The following is a 15,597-nucleotide window of genomic DNA, read 5'->3' as shown; positions in this document are numbered from 1 at the left end:
CACAAAAAAACATGCTAATAAAGTATGTATAAGTATCACAGATCGAGCATAGCACACTTCCAGTACAAGACCAGATCAACTCATATTTTATGCTTAAGATTTTTTTCATAAAATAAAAAGGGCATAGATGAGATAATGGTCCTATACAGGGTGGCACAGTTTATGTCGGAACGGTTGAACTTACCATCTATCGGGTCGGTCATGTCGGGGGGAGCCAAATTGGACAGGTCGTTGTTTTCCGGAAGGTCCGGTTGACTACCCAGCGACACTCTCCCCTCCTCTTGGAGCACACTGAGGCTGCCACCCTAATTAAATTTCCACTAGCTTTATTTCAGCACTTTGCAGCTCAGCATTTTTACAAATTGAAACATGAACAAAATACTAAAGTTTTATTTAGAGATAACGTGGAATTATAAACTTAGATGAAAGACGGTAAAAACGCCACTATAGTAACATTGTTAGAATAATATAGTAAAACTATGAAAATATAACTGCATGCATATTACAAATATGGCTCTGTTTTGCACAGTAGTATATTATATGGTAAGTATACTTCATATATGCTGGATTAAGTGGATACTCTTTCTAAAAATTAGGCCTAAATAATTATTGGCATTGGCTGATCCAGGCACTCCCAGGATAAATTCACAACCAAAAATAGAAAAACTGCTTTCATTTAAAGTATTACAACTCAGTACATGGTGGACCTACTAAAAACGTCATTGTTATTGATGTAAAGTCAATGACATGATAACATAGATGCTCAAAAATGCAAGTTGCTGCGGTAATAATTTTAATGAAACACTACTACTTCTTTGTCAAGAACATAAAGTACTGAGTGAAAAAAATAAAAATTAAGTGATTTGAAAAAATGTACCTAAATGACAAAAAAACTGCCTTTTTGTGGCGACCTCAGCATACTTTTATGTAGTGATAAGAAATATACAGGGTGTCAGCAACTAAAAATCACAATTTTAGTTGTTGCCTAGTTAATCGTAGAATTATTTGAATGTTTCAAGATAAAAGACAATATGACATAAGACACATTGTATATTAGAACATATAGGGGTATACTACATAAAAATGAACAGCATTGGGAACTTGGGAATAGTAAAAGATACAGTCAAATGGGGAGACAGTTGATGTTGGGTCCACCGTATTCGTACTCAAAGGAGGAGTATTGTAATGATAAATTTCAAACTTGTTTGTATTTTCTGGCCTAATAATTACCTAATTTCCTGAAGAATCCATTTTTTTTTCAATATCCGTGTAGATAAAAATGGAAGAAAACAAGAATCCCCAATCTAATGTAATTTAAAGGGATGATATTATAACTTTCTTCCAACCTTCCAAGAAACTATCTCGGAATAGTTCAAAAACCTTTCTCGACAAGCGCATTGCTCATTTGAAGTTCAAATCTGCAGCATGAGTTGCTTAGATGAATCCTCACACTATTCTAGAATGGTTTTCTGCCTGGTTAGAGCAAGCCTAATTTTTCTATTATTCTGCATTCCACCTTAATAACACGTTAAAATATTCTCTTGTTTGGGCCAGTATATATCTATCTTAGATATAAAGCATTACAGAGTATAAATAAATTTGTCACTTTTCCAATAGAATTAATAGCAAAATTCAAGCATCACATTCGATCATTTATCTTTAAAAAGTAATTTATGGCTTCAATGTTAAAACTTTTAATATATGAATATATGGATGGATTGGATGAGGTGTCTGAACGGCGCCTTTTAAGGCTGAATTTATTTCAATTTTTTGGCTTAGAAATCCGGTCAAAAAGTAATACTGTCCCTTAATCCTACTATCACATTCCGTTGATTCTAATGAAACCAAAAATGCAACTTTTCCCTATGTGTTTGCGCTCTCATCCTGCTTGCTAGGATCCAATACTTCTTCAGTGGAATCTCTCTCATATCTGCCAGATCTTTCTAGAGAGGGTAAATTATACAGGGAAGCTAGATTTTGAGCGGACACACTGCCAGTCCTTTCAGAATGATACTCTCTGGCAACACACAATCTGTGGGCCTTGCATTTATCGTGATGGTTAACAATTTCCAGCCGAAAGTTGGAGCTGCCTTCTGCAAAAGACGTTCGTATGTCCGGCATATCTCCGCTCCATTTTCGGCAATATTTGCAGTACATTATGTTCTGATTCTCGTCGTACTGTAGCCAAATATATGACTCTAGCCACGAGGGCCTGAATTTGGACCCTTTTCTCCCTGACTGTTTAGGTAACGCTGCACTTTTCGGCCCGCTAGCAGATTTGATCACTGAGCATTCCTGAGCTGAGGACTTTCCCAGCTCTGGAGGCACTGGCAAAGGCGCTCTAGGATACAAACTGGGCAGTGATTGTAAACTGGACACTTCAGGGGTTGCAATGGGCCGGCTCAAATCGGAACTATCGTCATAAGGCGAGTCTAGATACTGACGTAACTTCGAATGGCGGTGAGGTGGTGCGGTCATCAGAGGCGTAAACGAAAGGCACTCAATGTCTTGATAGGAGGATGGTGCTGGGTGTCTCCCCCAAGAGATAGAAGAAGGTGATAGGAAGGAGCTCTGTGGACAGAGAAAGGGAAGGATATGTGTCAATAGCCTTATCACTTAATTCTTCTTGCGGACACGTTCTAAGAGCACACTCAAAAAAAAAAACCTAATGAATTTTCATTATTCTAAGAGGCACTCTTTTTAGTGTCCGCAATCGTATCTATAACTCTAACAAAACGGCTCTCTCATTCCTTCCTCCTTCTACCTCTACCTTTTGGGGGAGACACAAAAAACGAATGTGCACCGGGCAATTGCACACATATCCTTGCAGTTAAACCAAAATGATTCATGGGTATGATGGTGATGGGGTGATGAGTGATATGAAATGCGAATGCTAAAAACGTAATAACCTTCATTTCAATCAATTTTTTCGCTAAAACTGGCCCTAAAAATACACTTTAAGCTTGAACTTAACAGTTAAAAAGCATATGAGAATGTACAAGGTGGTCTTCAGCAGACGCGCCGGAAAATTGCGCGAAATCTGAGTTACAAAGGAATTTTTCTTAAACCTTTTGTGAGACTTAAAAAAGAATAAATGTGAATACGAAAAATTGCCAGCTATTGAAATTGTTGATGTAACTCTTTTAGATTGCAAGCAATTCTCTGCTGCGTTTTTAAGTTCCACCCTGTAGGTCTATCCAGGAACCTTAAACCTAAACGAATAATAAAATCAAATATAGATCTACTTACAGTTTGCAACGCTTCAGACATTGAGTGAAAAGAGTCTACGGGATTTCCGTCCTGAGGCTCTGATTTTATAGATGGCGTCCCCCCTGAGTCTCGCTCAGGGCGACCGCGATCTCGATCTGGTGAATCTGACACAAAAACCTATAAAAAAGCCAATAATTGCGCAATCTCTCAATTTCCTAAATATCATTTGGGCAAGCCAATGCTAACCTGTGACTCTGACGGATTCCTATCAACAGAATTCGATGTATTATCACAGTTGTTATTCGATGCCGTTCGTTTCCTCTTCAGAGCCGGACTATCTCTACCCTGTCTCTGCGCCTCTCGTTCTCTCCTTGCCGGAGGCCTGTTCTCCATCTCTCTTTCCTCAGTTTGACTATTAAGACTATTGCTGTCTGACAAGCCTCTGATCTGTAGGCTTTCAGCCGTCTTCAGGAAGGCCGGCAATAAGTTTTGCGATACGTTCACTTCGCCTTTATACATGAAGTCCAGCAAGGCCTTCACTTCATTCGGACTAACGTCTTTTAAAAAGACTATCGGATGTTTGTTTGGCGTTTGAATAAAAAGCGTTTCAAAATAAGGAGAACATGCCGAGAGGACTATTTGGTGGGCCTAAAAGTTAAGGGGTCTCACGTTTCCCAGGCCCAAATATGGTAGAACCAGGAAATTTAGTGCATACACTTTACTAACTTGGAAAAGAAATGAAGACACTATATTGTCAATGCACTAATTTTCCCAACAGAGAATGTTACAACTTATTTGTCAATGTAGGTAATAATTTTAAAGACACCCTTTACACGATTGATTCCACTAAACAAAGCAAAAACTATTTGGTAATAAATTTCTCAATGAAGATACCCATAATGTTAAAAATCTTAATAAAATGCGTATAAAAGAAAAATAAAAAAAGTTATTGGTTTGACAAGTGTATTATAATTACAGTGACTTTTTCTAATCCAGTATGGACAATGATTGGTCAGAAATATGACAATTTCTGCCAACTCAAATCACTCTTGACTGTCATGAATTTTGACTTTTGCTTAGTACCCCCCAATTGGTTTAATCTCTACTAATTTTGCTGTATTTTTAAAACTTCAGTTTATTTAGATTCTGTTGACAATTACATTCGCTTCATGTGCTTTGAATAATTAAAGCTTAAATAAAAGCCTACATGACCAATAAGTTGCCAGACAGGTTTGTACCTGGAAAACTTGTCCGTTACTTGCTAATGTTACATCACATAGTACTTGTTCCCTTAAAAAGTCAGTGAGCACGTCTGTCAAATTTTTCAAGTGGTTGTTCCACCTAAGGCAGTACTGTTGAGAGTCCATTCTGGCTTACTAATTTTGATACCTGTTGAAAGTGAGTTACATCAAAGCTCAAAGAAATATATTGGGTCTGAGGTTAGTTTACTATAGATGAATGAAATGCATTTTTGTATTTAAAAACAGTTTGCAATAATATCTTTCAGACTTATGCTGTGGGATGTAACATGCAGTATTTTTAATGGAATGCCGGGAAAGTAAATCTCATGAGGGATAAGACACTCCAAATTCTAGCCTTGTATACCTTGCAGAAAACTTAAAATTAGGGATGAACTTTGATTTAGGAACACCAGGGTCTTTAAGAAATATATATAGTATTACGATCAACATAAATACATCAAAATATGCATGTTCGACAAAACAAAACAAAAAATTCCAAAATGTACAGGTTGTCGCATTGAAACACTTAAAATTATTGCACATAGCAGATTGAATTTTTTTTCTAATTATAAATATGCCTCTTTACCCTTTCAATAACTTCCAATCAGAGAAAAACAGATGCAGGAACATCCAATGTAAAATGCTCCCCTTTGACAGAGTAGATCAGAAAAATGCAAATGGAACAAAATTTAAAGTACCAAAGATAATTTAAGTGAAGACCAATATATCCAAGTTCTGATAGCATTGTCAACAAGACAATTTCGATAGAAACAAAAAGATTCACAAAGAGCACCTCACTAGCTCTCTCTGCTGTCATTGGAAAAAATCTCCTCACTACAATTATCAGGACTTTGATATACTAGGGGGTCTTAGTGCTGGTAACTCCATCAGGAGAATAATTTCTATAGAGACGAAGGAAAGCCTGATCATAATTTTTCAATATAAATCAACTAGCTGGTAAGGTGTCAGGGCCTTAATAGTCCACTCTTTAGTCTTATTATGAGCGGCATAATGGCAGAAAAAACAAAAACTTCATCATTTTTAAGTAAGAGTCTAAATCTAGATTCTCGACTAATAGTAACTTCAAGGCATGAATTGCAGTGCCCCCAATTGAAGATCCCTAACTGGGAAAAAATAATGGATACTTCGATTTACTCTGGAGACAATTTTTAAAAATATGTTAAGGGCTTCTTAAATTCTAAATGATCAAAAATCCAATAGTTTAGCAAGGACATCCTTAACATGCATTAAATAGAAACTGATGTTCCAATAAAGTTATCAGCACTTCAATAACCTGGCCTTTAAAGGTACTCATTGAGAAATTCCCAACAGGAACCCAAGAAGCCTTATTAACATAAAAAATAAGGAGGTCAATGTTCTGCAGAATTTTTTTTGTACCTCTCTTAACAAGTACCACACACACTGCCAAGGCATAAAAATGAATTTAACTGTATCCAAACTACTTGAAAAGCTAATATTGGGCTCTGACCTCAGCACATAAGGTACACAGTTAACCACAAAAAGTACCATCACTATGCAGAGTGGCACAGCCTATTTTTAGTACTCACAGTAAAGAGGAGGCGTCCTCCTCACACTTCTCACTGACAGCTCACTAAAAAACAATTGCACTCGGCACACACGCGGGCACTGGATGGTGGCTATTAGTGAAAAATCGAGATTTGCAAACTGTTCTTAAAATGAGTTATTTGACCTAAAACTGTAACCATGTAGAAAACAACAGTTAAGTTAACTTGAAGCACCAATTCAATTACATAGAAGAATGCATTTCATGAAGGAATCTAACCTCGGTAAAACGTCACGGCTCGAGAAAAAACTGTAGAAGGGCAACGAAGTACTCCGGTGCGTTGGCACCAAAGTTCTATGCCCTTAAAAGTACATTCATGTAGGTTTATGCTATTTATAGATGTTTTATAGCCATGAGGCGACATTTTTCGTGCATATGGGGGACCGAAAGGCAATAAAACACGGTAAAATCGACGGATATAATGCGAGTTTTACTGAACCGACCACGAGGGCCCATTTTTTTTAAGGCGCATACATCTTAACAGTCTGATGGCCCGCCATTGTGATTTTGTTGGTAATGATTTCTTTAGATCTAATTTGGATTAGCCTAGTAGGTGACCCTTGGCCCTTTTTATTGGAATCCGGGCCGTTTCTCGCGAGAAATCGACTTGAATGACTTGTTAGAAGCGCTAAATATCCGTTTCAAAGGGGGATGGGCCTTAAATGCGAAAAATATCAAAACTTACCTCCTACAACTTTAGACCAAATGAGTAACGATCACAGACAACTAGATGAATTTTCTGTACTGTTATGTTTTTTTGACCATGGGCTGATGGGCGAAAAAACCATAATAACTATCTACATCCGGACGATTTGATTTGTGTAATTTAATCGCGTACTGGGGGCGAGTTTTTTTGTACAAAAGCTTACATTTAGAAAACGGGAATCAAAGAAAAAAACCAAATTACGAAATGGGTTTAGGGTGACACATTGTTGTCGGGTTTCGCATGGGCTCCATGGGAGGATGGAACGCCGAACTGGCCTGGATAATATTCGCCGTTTAACTCCGATTTCGAGCCAGACAGGACGCCGGGGATGCGAAAAGTCGGCTTCATCGGGAAGAAAAACTATTAGTGACGAGATAAGGTTGCACGCGACAATAAACAATTAGTTAACTGAAATAATTAAATAAAAATTTATGGGAGTGGCAACAACGCAGCCACGTAATAAAAGTGTGGCCGGTGAATGTCGGGTTGCCTATTGTTGCGGGCTCATTCATGATGGGGTACTGTGGAATCAAGCGTAGTCTGGGCACTGATGGTTGGAAACTATTTAACGCCGCCTTATTGTGTTATTTTACCACTTTGTGTAATGGCACTGCCAAGCAAATGATAAAATCACGATTTAATCGAAATTAGCTCTCATTTTCAATTCATTAAGTAATAATAAATTTAAAAAACCTCCAACAAATGACGCATCCAATTCTTCAATAAGCTTATCCAACATCTCATTGTAAACCACTTCAATATCAAATATTTCAATAAGGAAATAGAGTTTGAAATACATAAAGCCTAAAATTATATATAGTATAAAATAGAACTCTAAAGAAAAGAAAGAAAATCGTTGCGAAGGAAATCAATGCAATTAGCGGTCACCACACAGTCCAGAACAATAGAGTTAATAACCATTTTGGGGTTGAGTTAATGTGCTGTAGTTAATTAATTTACGAGTAATTCTGTAGAACCTCTAAATCAATTTAATTTGTTTAAGGAACAAAATCTTACCTTCATTGTAATGCAACAGTTTCCTTGATAATATTTCTAGCAGGGCTTGATTAGTAATTATACCTTAATTATTGAATTATTTAGCATTAGTAAGCAAATTGCATTAAAAAAATATATATGAATCTATTTAATGATTTCATATTCTTGTTTTCTTTTCTTCGTCCTCCAACTCTTCTGATCGGCGTCCAGTTGCCTGAATGAAGCAATCGTAGAAACTTCTTCCTGGTTCTCATTTGCATAATATCGACGGACATTTTCTATTTCTTGGGGTGCCACAGTAATTAAAATTTCAAGCATTTCTTCGTTATTGTAATAATGATGAAATCTTGTTATGCGATTATCTATATTGTGTACACAACTTTAAATTAGTAGGTTTTTACATGTATGTATACCGAACTTGTAGTTTCATTAACTGGAATGGGGAAATGTGCATAACATGTGAGATATTTAATTGTATTTAAGCAGGAACGTTCTGTTAGCGTGAATCAGCACCTGTATACCCTTATAGCAACGTGCAGAGCCCAATTATAGAAGTTCCGGTAATTTTAGCAGCATCATTAGCTACGAACCGATGACTATTCTGTAGTTAAGCTAAAGTGTCCTGCCTAAATTACGACCAATGATACTTTAATAATTTGACCCTAATAGCGATATTATTCTATCGGAATTACCTTTAACTTTAAAGGTTGGCTCTATAAAAGCCGTGAATATGATGGTATCCCCGCCTCACCGCTTTCTTTCATCGCTCTGTGAAAATTAGGTTGCAATAGCTAAAGTATCTATAGGATCATTTCCCGAATATTCACCACTAATGGACTTTGATTATTCGGCGGTAAGATCTACATTATTGACTGCTGCCATATGGAAGACATTACAAAATAAAGTTCACGTTAATTCAACTCCTCGTAAATAAATTCAATTCTAACAATTGAGTCCTAAGTGCTGGCAAACTTACGGTGGATATGACGCGAAGAGAAATGATATATAGGATGTTTTTGAAAAGTAATTTCCCCCTAAATCCTTGCCCAATCTTTGAAATTAAAATTAAAATTTTTAATCACGTAATATGTGTACGATTTGCCATTTTCTGGGGCACAGTGGATGCACTTAACACTGGATGAGCTCCATCTAATTTGTGTCTATTGGCTGATGTTGACTGCCTTTTTTTGGCTTGCAGATGGAGAAAAACTTAGTATGGTTATAAAAAGCAAAACCTACTGTGTAGTTTTTAAGTATTGAAGAAATCATATTAAGATTATTTTTTACAAAATAATCTAAGCAAACCGCTGGATTAAATTCCTCCTGAAACAGTTCCAAATGGCATTAAAAATATGACATATTGTTAATTCTGTGGCAAAGATGGAAATCACGTTCTCGATGCAGATTTGAATCGTCTGAAAAACCAACCTGTGGTATAGAAAGTCAAAAATAACAGAGAGAAAGTGATTTCAAACATTAATGCTATTTGCCTTATCTCCACCAGACTGGAATCCACTCGACTTTTTTAAGGGGCCTCATAAATCAAAACCACAAGTAGAAAAAGAATTACACGCTAGAATAATTATAGCATGTAAACAAGAAAATCAAGATATGATAAAATGAAATTAAAACAGTGTGATAACCATAAAATAAACCGCGGATTGGTGGCAGCAAACACAAATTTTATTGGATTTCTCTTTTTTAGCTCCAATAATAATTTTCCTGAATATTGTTATGAATAAAAATTAGTTATTGACATTTTATTCCATGATCATAACAAGAATATGGTTTTTAATTGGACCACAAAATTATTAATGAGCAATATTTTTTAATAAAATTTGTTACATTTTCATTATAGAGTGCACAGAATCGAGTGTTGAATTCAGATTTTTTGTAAAAAAATTGCTAATATGGTTTTTTAATATTTCTCTTTAAAAGTCTCTTAGGCTGTGTAACAAAAATGTGACAATTTGACTTAAAGCTGTTCTCGTTCTATAAGCTAAAAATAGTAATTTACTCATCTTTTTAGTGTAAGATACACATCACGTGACACTATAGGTGATAGTGCTGGCTGCTTTATTAAAAAAATAATTCCTATGGAAGCAAAAGGCTACCGCGTGAATATCCTGATTCTTCTTCTTTTGTATGAAAACTACTTACCTAGTAAAGGTTTTTTGGTATTTAGGTTCTGTTGCACATCTTCAATTTAAAATCCTGCATTATACTTTAGTTCGAGTTTAAAGTTAGCGATGCAAGCGAGTTTAAGAACCAAAAGATCAAATTACCGGAAATTTTGTAAAACAATTTCCATGGAATACGAGAACCTGACCAATACTCTGCTTTTATGTCATAAAGGTAAACTATTGGTATTTCTATGGAGTTCATCCTCTTGACAAAGCTTCCAGGATTTGGATTAATTTCGATTTATAAAAATATAAAGAGGACGCAAATTGTTGAAATTTATTTTAAAAAACTCGATATGAGCGTAGCACTATTGCCATGAAATCTGCGACTGGCAAAGTACCAATTTCGTTCGTTAATTTAGTCCAAAATAGAGTTCAAAACAGTTATAGTATTCGTGGATCGAGGAAGGTGGCCAGCTCTTATTAATTTTGAGCAAACCAGGAGGTGCTTGGAAATAGAAACAAAAATGGATGCAATACCCAACGAAATACTAAAGGAATATTCTAAAATTAAAGTTCGCAGCCATACACGTGTTCCATTTCCCCTAAAGTAAACCTCATTAATAACTGATTCTTTCTCTTCATTAGACATGGCATTTCTAATTCACTTGCTAGCTTCACCAATTTATGTATTAAAATTCAGAAGCTATTCATGGAGCTTACAGAAGAGGTTTTAGTTAAACTACAGCAGTTTTATATTCAAAGGCAATTTTGATCTGAATTTTAAAATCCACAACATTCTACTGTGTTTATTTTAATGGATTATTGGTCCTAAGAGCTAATATATATATGTTCTAATAACTTTACCAAAAGAACAATTTCCGAAGAAAAGGAGAAATTGGTCAATGCCCGGCTTCGATTTCATAGGTTTTATGGAAATTAATTTTACAGGCAACATTACCAGGAAATTAACATATTTGTACTTAGTGATCCTCGAAAAAATTGGGTCAGAAAAGCAATTTGTAATATTTCCTCCTACTGCTAAACATTATTAAAAATTTGATGTCTCGTACTAATTTGCTATTAATGATCACTTGATATTCAGGTGGATTTAGGCCAGGAAATTTAAAAAATATATTGACTCTGTAGACATCCAGATATATTTTTTTATATAAATCAAATAACCTTCTACGGGATAGATAAATACACATTTTTTATTTTTTTACATCCGATTTTTTTTACAATTACCTCGTTTCCTAGTACAAAACACTTTATTGTTTGGATGGATGTGGGGCGAGAGTTTTATAATTTTCCAATGAGACATTTAATAGCCCTTAAAACTACTGGATACAATAAATTCTATAACGTTAAAGGTATTGACGAGAATTTGGTAATCAATTAGGCGTTTTACTATTGAAAAATGTAACCAAACAAAGATCAATTTTGCTTCAACGTGCTGAACAAAAACGTGTGTATCATACTTTTCCAAGTTATAATACATGATATATCCATAGAGCCATGATGTATTATATTCAGGAATTCCCTCCCCTTTACTGCTGCAATTAAATTTGAGCCCTCAAAATCGCTAAATAATACAATATTAGCACTATTCTGCTGTGATCACACCAGCAAATTAATTTCCCATTGGTTGACACAAAATTTGACTTATACACCTCAAAGTTATGCACATTTCCGGCAAGTTCGTGCCTATTTGCAAATTTATCTGAAAGCATGCAATCTGCTCGGCCAATAAATTCTCCCTTTAATTGGGTCTGTAATGACCCACCGTCCGCCCCTGTGAAAGGGCATGAAACCTTAACCTCTAAATTTCTACGAAAATCGATGTGAAACGTCACCTTGAACTTGACTTCAACTCAGCAACTCCACCACCTGTTGCTGACTGCGTTCAGCACGTGTCTAGCTCAGTTGCACTGTTCAGCTGCCCCCACACTGGTTCTGAACGTTAAAAAAGTACGTGATAAATAATTATTCTGGCACAGTTTGACCACCTGGAAATAGGCGGAATGTCCACATTTCCCCGATAAAATTGTCTAGGATGAAGATTCTGAGGTTTGGCAGTGCCTCACGCGAATGTTTGATAGGACGCTAGGGCATTGTAAATTTGCATATGGCTATGCACATGTGTACATCTCTAGGCTACATATAGGGTTATAAGGTGAATGAAGCTCTCGGTTAGGGGTTCTACCGCTCTAGCCGAAAGTTAGACCCGAACTAAACTAAAATAATAATTTTGCAAGTGAAGCATTCTTGTAGCTATGTCATCGGCGTCAGCAACGCATGTGCAATAAGGCTGCATTGTTGCAATTGCAATCGCTTTCACGCGTCCTTTTCTAGATTTGTATTAATCCAATGTTATTTGTGACATGGGGTGGGGAGAGGGTTGATTCGGTGCCCACCTCTCTGCGAAGGGTGGAGCCTCTCCCTTAATTTTGGGTGTAGTTTACCTGTCGGCTTCTATATTGGATTCCATAGATGTGTGCGGAAATTATATGAGACGTTCGGATTAGATTGGCGGTGAGTGTACGCCAATCTAAATTTTATTTAAAGATGCAGAAACTCTTTTTACCGCACCACCTGAAAAACCCTACTGGATACCGGTTTAGACCAATTGCCGCTGGGGATTTTCTCAATTATTATTATTATTTTTTCTAGGAGACGTGCATCTTCCAGTGCAAAATGACCGCAGTTGCTCTTGACCGTTATGCCTCCATGGACCAAGTGACACACCGAGAAGATCAGGATCTCCTTTTGAGAAGCTGGATTTCAATCTGGTTAGTAAAACCTCCTCATAAGAAAACAATGTAAATTGGTGCATCTCAAAATCCGCCGTCATAATGGAGTTGTTATACTCGCATCTCTCTTCCATATTACAGGTTTCCACTACGTGACGGGAAAACTAAGAAACTTGGGAAAAGATAAAAGCAGCGAGAATTTTAAGCAGTTTATTTTGATGCACTCTGATGTGAAGTACGTGTACACGTGGCTCAGAATTTATGTAGAGTAGATGATATAAATTGTTGCGAACATTGGATCGGCGAGAGTCAAGACTGTACGTCTTATTAAATAATTAGAAAGTTTCATACCAATTTTCAAACTTTTGATAGTTGGGCGTTGAAAAGTTCTTCGGGATTATTAAGAATGTAACATGTGTGCCCGAAAGACAGAACTTACCCCAAGATATTTCAATACAGTTTTCATCCGAAGGAGCGAGTTCTTAACAGCATAACGGAATTTTGCCCACACTTCAAAGAACCAAAACCTCGCTCTTTGCAATAAGAGGGTGAACTGCACCATGCCTGAGCTTCGTCTAAGCTGATGACTGATCCGCTTTGGAAATATTGACTGATACATTATAGATCTACAGGGCGATCTTCAAGGGGACAATCTGGCGCGAGTAGAAAACTTCAGAACAAGTTAACTTTTCGATCGAAATTCCGTTCTCACGTCTTCAGTTTACGAGATATTGTCCCCAGAAAATGGCTGACAAGAAATCGAAAAAGCTCTCTATTTGAACAACGCCCTAACGTAGACCAGCTAAATTTCGAAACGTATTTCTTTTATTGGCATCTTCAGTCGGTAGACTTTTGAAGTGAATGGCAGCTCAGTAAGGGATGGCATGGAGGCGGAGCCCCCTTGCCTTAGACGGAGGGGGATTACAAATCAATCACAAGAGTCACGAATATTCGGATCGAAACCCAAAAGTTACAATAAACGTGTGGGCAGGTATTGTTGGGCGATGTTTGTTAGTCCAGTTATTTTATCAAACCGCTTGAGAGGCGCAATTTACTTATTTCCCTTACAAAATGCTCTTCCGCAGCTACTGCTTTTAAAATAACGCCGAAAAATGTGGTACGCCTCCGCATTTCAGGATGGATGCTTGGAAACTTTTAAAACGACAGTTTCCGAATCGATGGATACGTCGCGGAAATCACGGCCCTTAATGGTGCCCATCGCGCTCACCTGATTTAAATAAATGTGACTTTTTTCTCTGAAAATTTATTAAAGAGTTTGTACCTCCGACAAACGTTGAAACTGAAAAAGGTTTATGGAACCCCAGCGATGGTAAATGCATCATTATACAAAACCGAGTTCGATCGCTGGGTAGAGCGGGCAATTATCGACGAAGGGTGCATATTTATGCGAAAGAAAAATGGGAGCCAATGTGGACAGCACGCTTAGGGGAAAATGTCAAAGAGATGTAGAGAAGAAAAAACAATGCAAAATTTCGAGTTGAAGATCAAATTTCCGAATGTGAAGAATAAAGGTTTCCTTGATAATGGCGTCAAGATGAACTATGAACGTATTTTTAAGAAACAGGAGCCATTTAGACGTAATTTCCGAAGACCATTCTTTCCTGTTTTTGACAGCAAGGCCCTACCAGCCAAACCGAATTTTAGTGAAAGCGAATTTCCCTCCCACTAATTTCTCCCAAGGGACAAAAAGAAAGTCTACTCGCACATTTAATACATTTCCGACCACAATGTCCGGTACTAAGAACGTCTAAGAATCAATTGATACTTAATCTTTCAATGAATGAAAATACGGAATGTAAACGCTAGTACAGCTTATCTATCTTTAGTTATGAGCGCCCATTAATCTTTGAGCTTTGTGGCAGGTCAGGTGAAGAACGACAGTTGTTAATGAGTTTTCAACAGTCCCATTTCTATTGATTTTATCTTTCTAAAGATTGATTATCCCAAGTCTTAAGTGATTTGCGAAGGCTTTGTGTAGAGCCTTTTGAATTTTACATGCAAACGCGACGATTTCTTATTAAACGATGATTACATCAAGGACAGCAATGGACAAAGGGCTCAATGTACACGGTGTTTCCTAAATGTTAGGCGAACATTTAAGGGGGCTATTCTCTGAGTAATTTACAGGATTTTTTGTCCTTTGACGATTTTAGAAAAAATGCTTTGCTTCCTAGATACGAGGCCATAAATATTTATTGACAAAATTTTTGATTTTTTATTAAAATGGTTAAAGTAAGCGCAGCAAAACGGTGCGAATCTCGAAATCAACACTAGTAAACACGTTTAACGTCATTTAATTCGAATACGTTTCCAAATTTGTCACTTTTAATCTTTTTTCTATCATGAATACCTATACGAATGCTGAAATGAATTACATGCATTTCACGTATGGACTTGCCGATGGAAATTCGTTACGAACCAGGCAATTTTACAACGAACGATTTCCGAATCGTAATGTTCTCAATTGAAAATGTTCGAAAGAGTTTATCTACGTCTTCGTAAAACAGGTACATTAAAAGGAAGTGGAGGTGCTGGAAGACCAGTAACAGTGAGAACGACAGAATTGGAAAACAATGTGCTGAGCATAATAGAGGAAAATACAGGTGTTTCTACTAGAAAAATTGGAAGGGCTTTTTATGTCAGTAATAAAACTGTGTAGAAAATTTTAAAGGAAAATTTGTTGCACCCGTACCACATAGAACGCGTTCACACTCTTCCTCCTACAGATTTTCCCTTGATGATTGCACTTTGTCAATGGCTTTTGCACACATTGGTGCAAATACCGCAACTACCATCATTGTTGATTCTTCTTACTGATGAAGCAAATTTCTCGAGAAATGCAACAAGATATTTTTGATAACAATCATGCATGGAACGAAGAAAATCTATACGAAGTACTGGAAGTTAGTTGTAAACACCAATTTTCGTTAAACGTTTGGATTGGAATTGTGGGTGACCGGCT

General features: G+C 36.7%; 1 protein-coding gene across 6 annotated transcripts; it reads right to left on the bottom strand.

Annotated features, from left to right (window-relative positions):
* Positions 1–376: 376 nt before the first annotated feature.
* LOC136343626 (protein tramtrack, alpha isoform-like) lies at positions 377–12,087 on the bottom strand. Of its 6 annotated transcripts, none has more exons than XM_066290472.1 (6): positions 11,718–12,087; positions 7,760–11,656; positions 4,449–4,599; positions 3,457–3,858; positions 3,250–3,387; positions 377–2,571 (listed from the first exon to the last, which is right to left on the bottom strand). In XM_066290472.1, the coding sequence occupies exons 3-6, from the start codon at positions 4,575–4,577 to the stop codon at positions 1,864–1,866; spliced, it is 1,377 nt and encodes a 458-aa protein (XP_066146569.1). In that variant the 5' UTR covers positions 4,578–4,599; positions 7,760–11,656; positions 11,718–12,087; the 3' UTR covers positions 377–1,863. The 6 variants fall into 6 exon arrangements, with proteins under 6 accessions (XP_066146569.1, XP_066146570.1, XP_066146565.1 ...); XM_066290473.1 differs by lacking the exons at positions 7,760–11,656; positions 11,718–12,087 and adding exons at positions 6,020–6,162; positions 6,224–6,705; XM_066290468.1 differs by lacking the exons at positions 7,760–11,656; positions 11,718–12,087 and adding an exon at positions 6,722–7,381.
* Between the last annotated feature and the right edge of the window lie 3,510 nt (positions 12,088–15,597).

The sequence above is a fragment of the Euwallacea fornicatus genome, chromosome 15, assembly GCF_040115645.1.
Source record: "Euwallacea fornicatus isolate EFF26 chromosome 15, ASM4011564v1, whole genome shotgun sequence".
NCBI lineage: Eukaryota > Metazoa > Arthropoda > Insecta > Coleoptera > Curculionidae > Euwallacea > Euwallacea fornicatus.
This window is presented reverse-complemented; position numbering and strand designations above follow the sequence as displayed.

Coding starts and splice junctions, on each gene's coding strand:
- LOC136343626 (XM_066290472.1), bottom strand. CDS start 4,577: ATGGACTCTCAACAGTACTGCCTTAGGTGGAACAACCACTTGAAAAAT. Junction 3,859..4,448: donor GTAACGGACAAGTTTTCCAG/GTACAAACCTGT, acceptor CTTAACTTTTAG/GCCCACCAAATAGTCCTCTC. Junction 2,572..3,249: donor TGTCTGAAGCGTTGCAAACT/GTAAGTAGATCT, acceptor CTCTGTCCACAG/AGCTCCTTCCTATCACCTTC.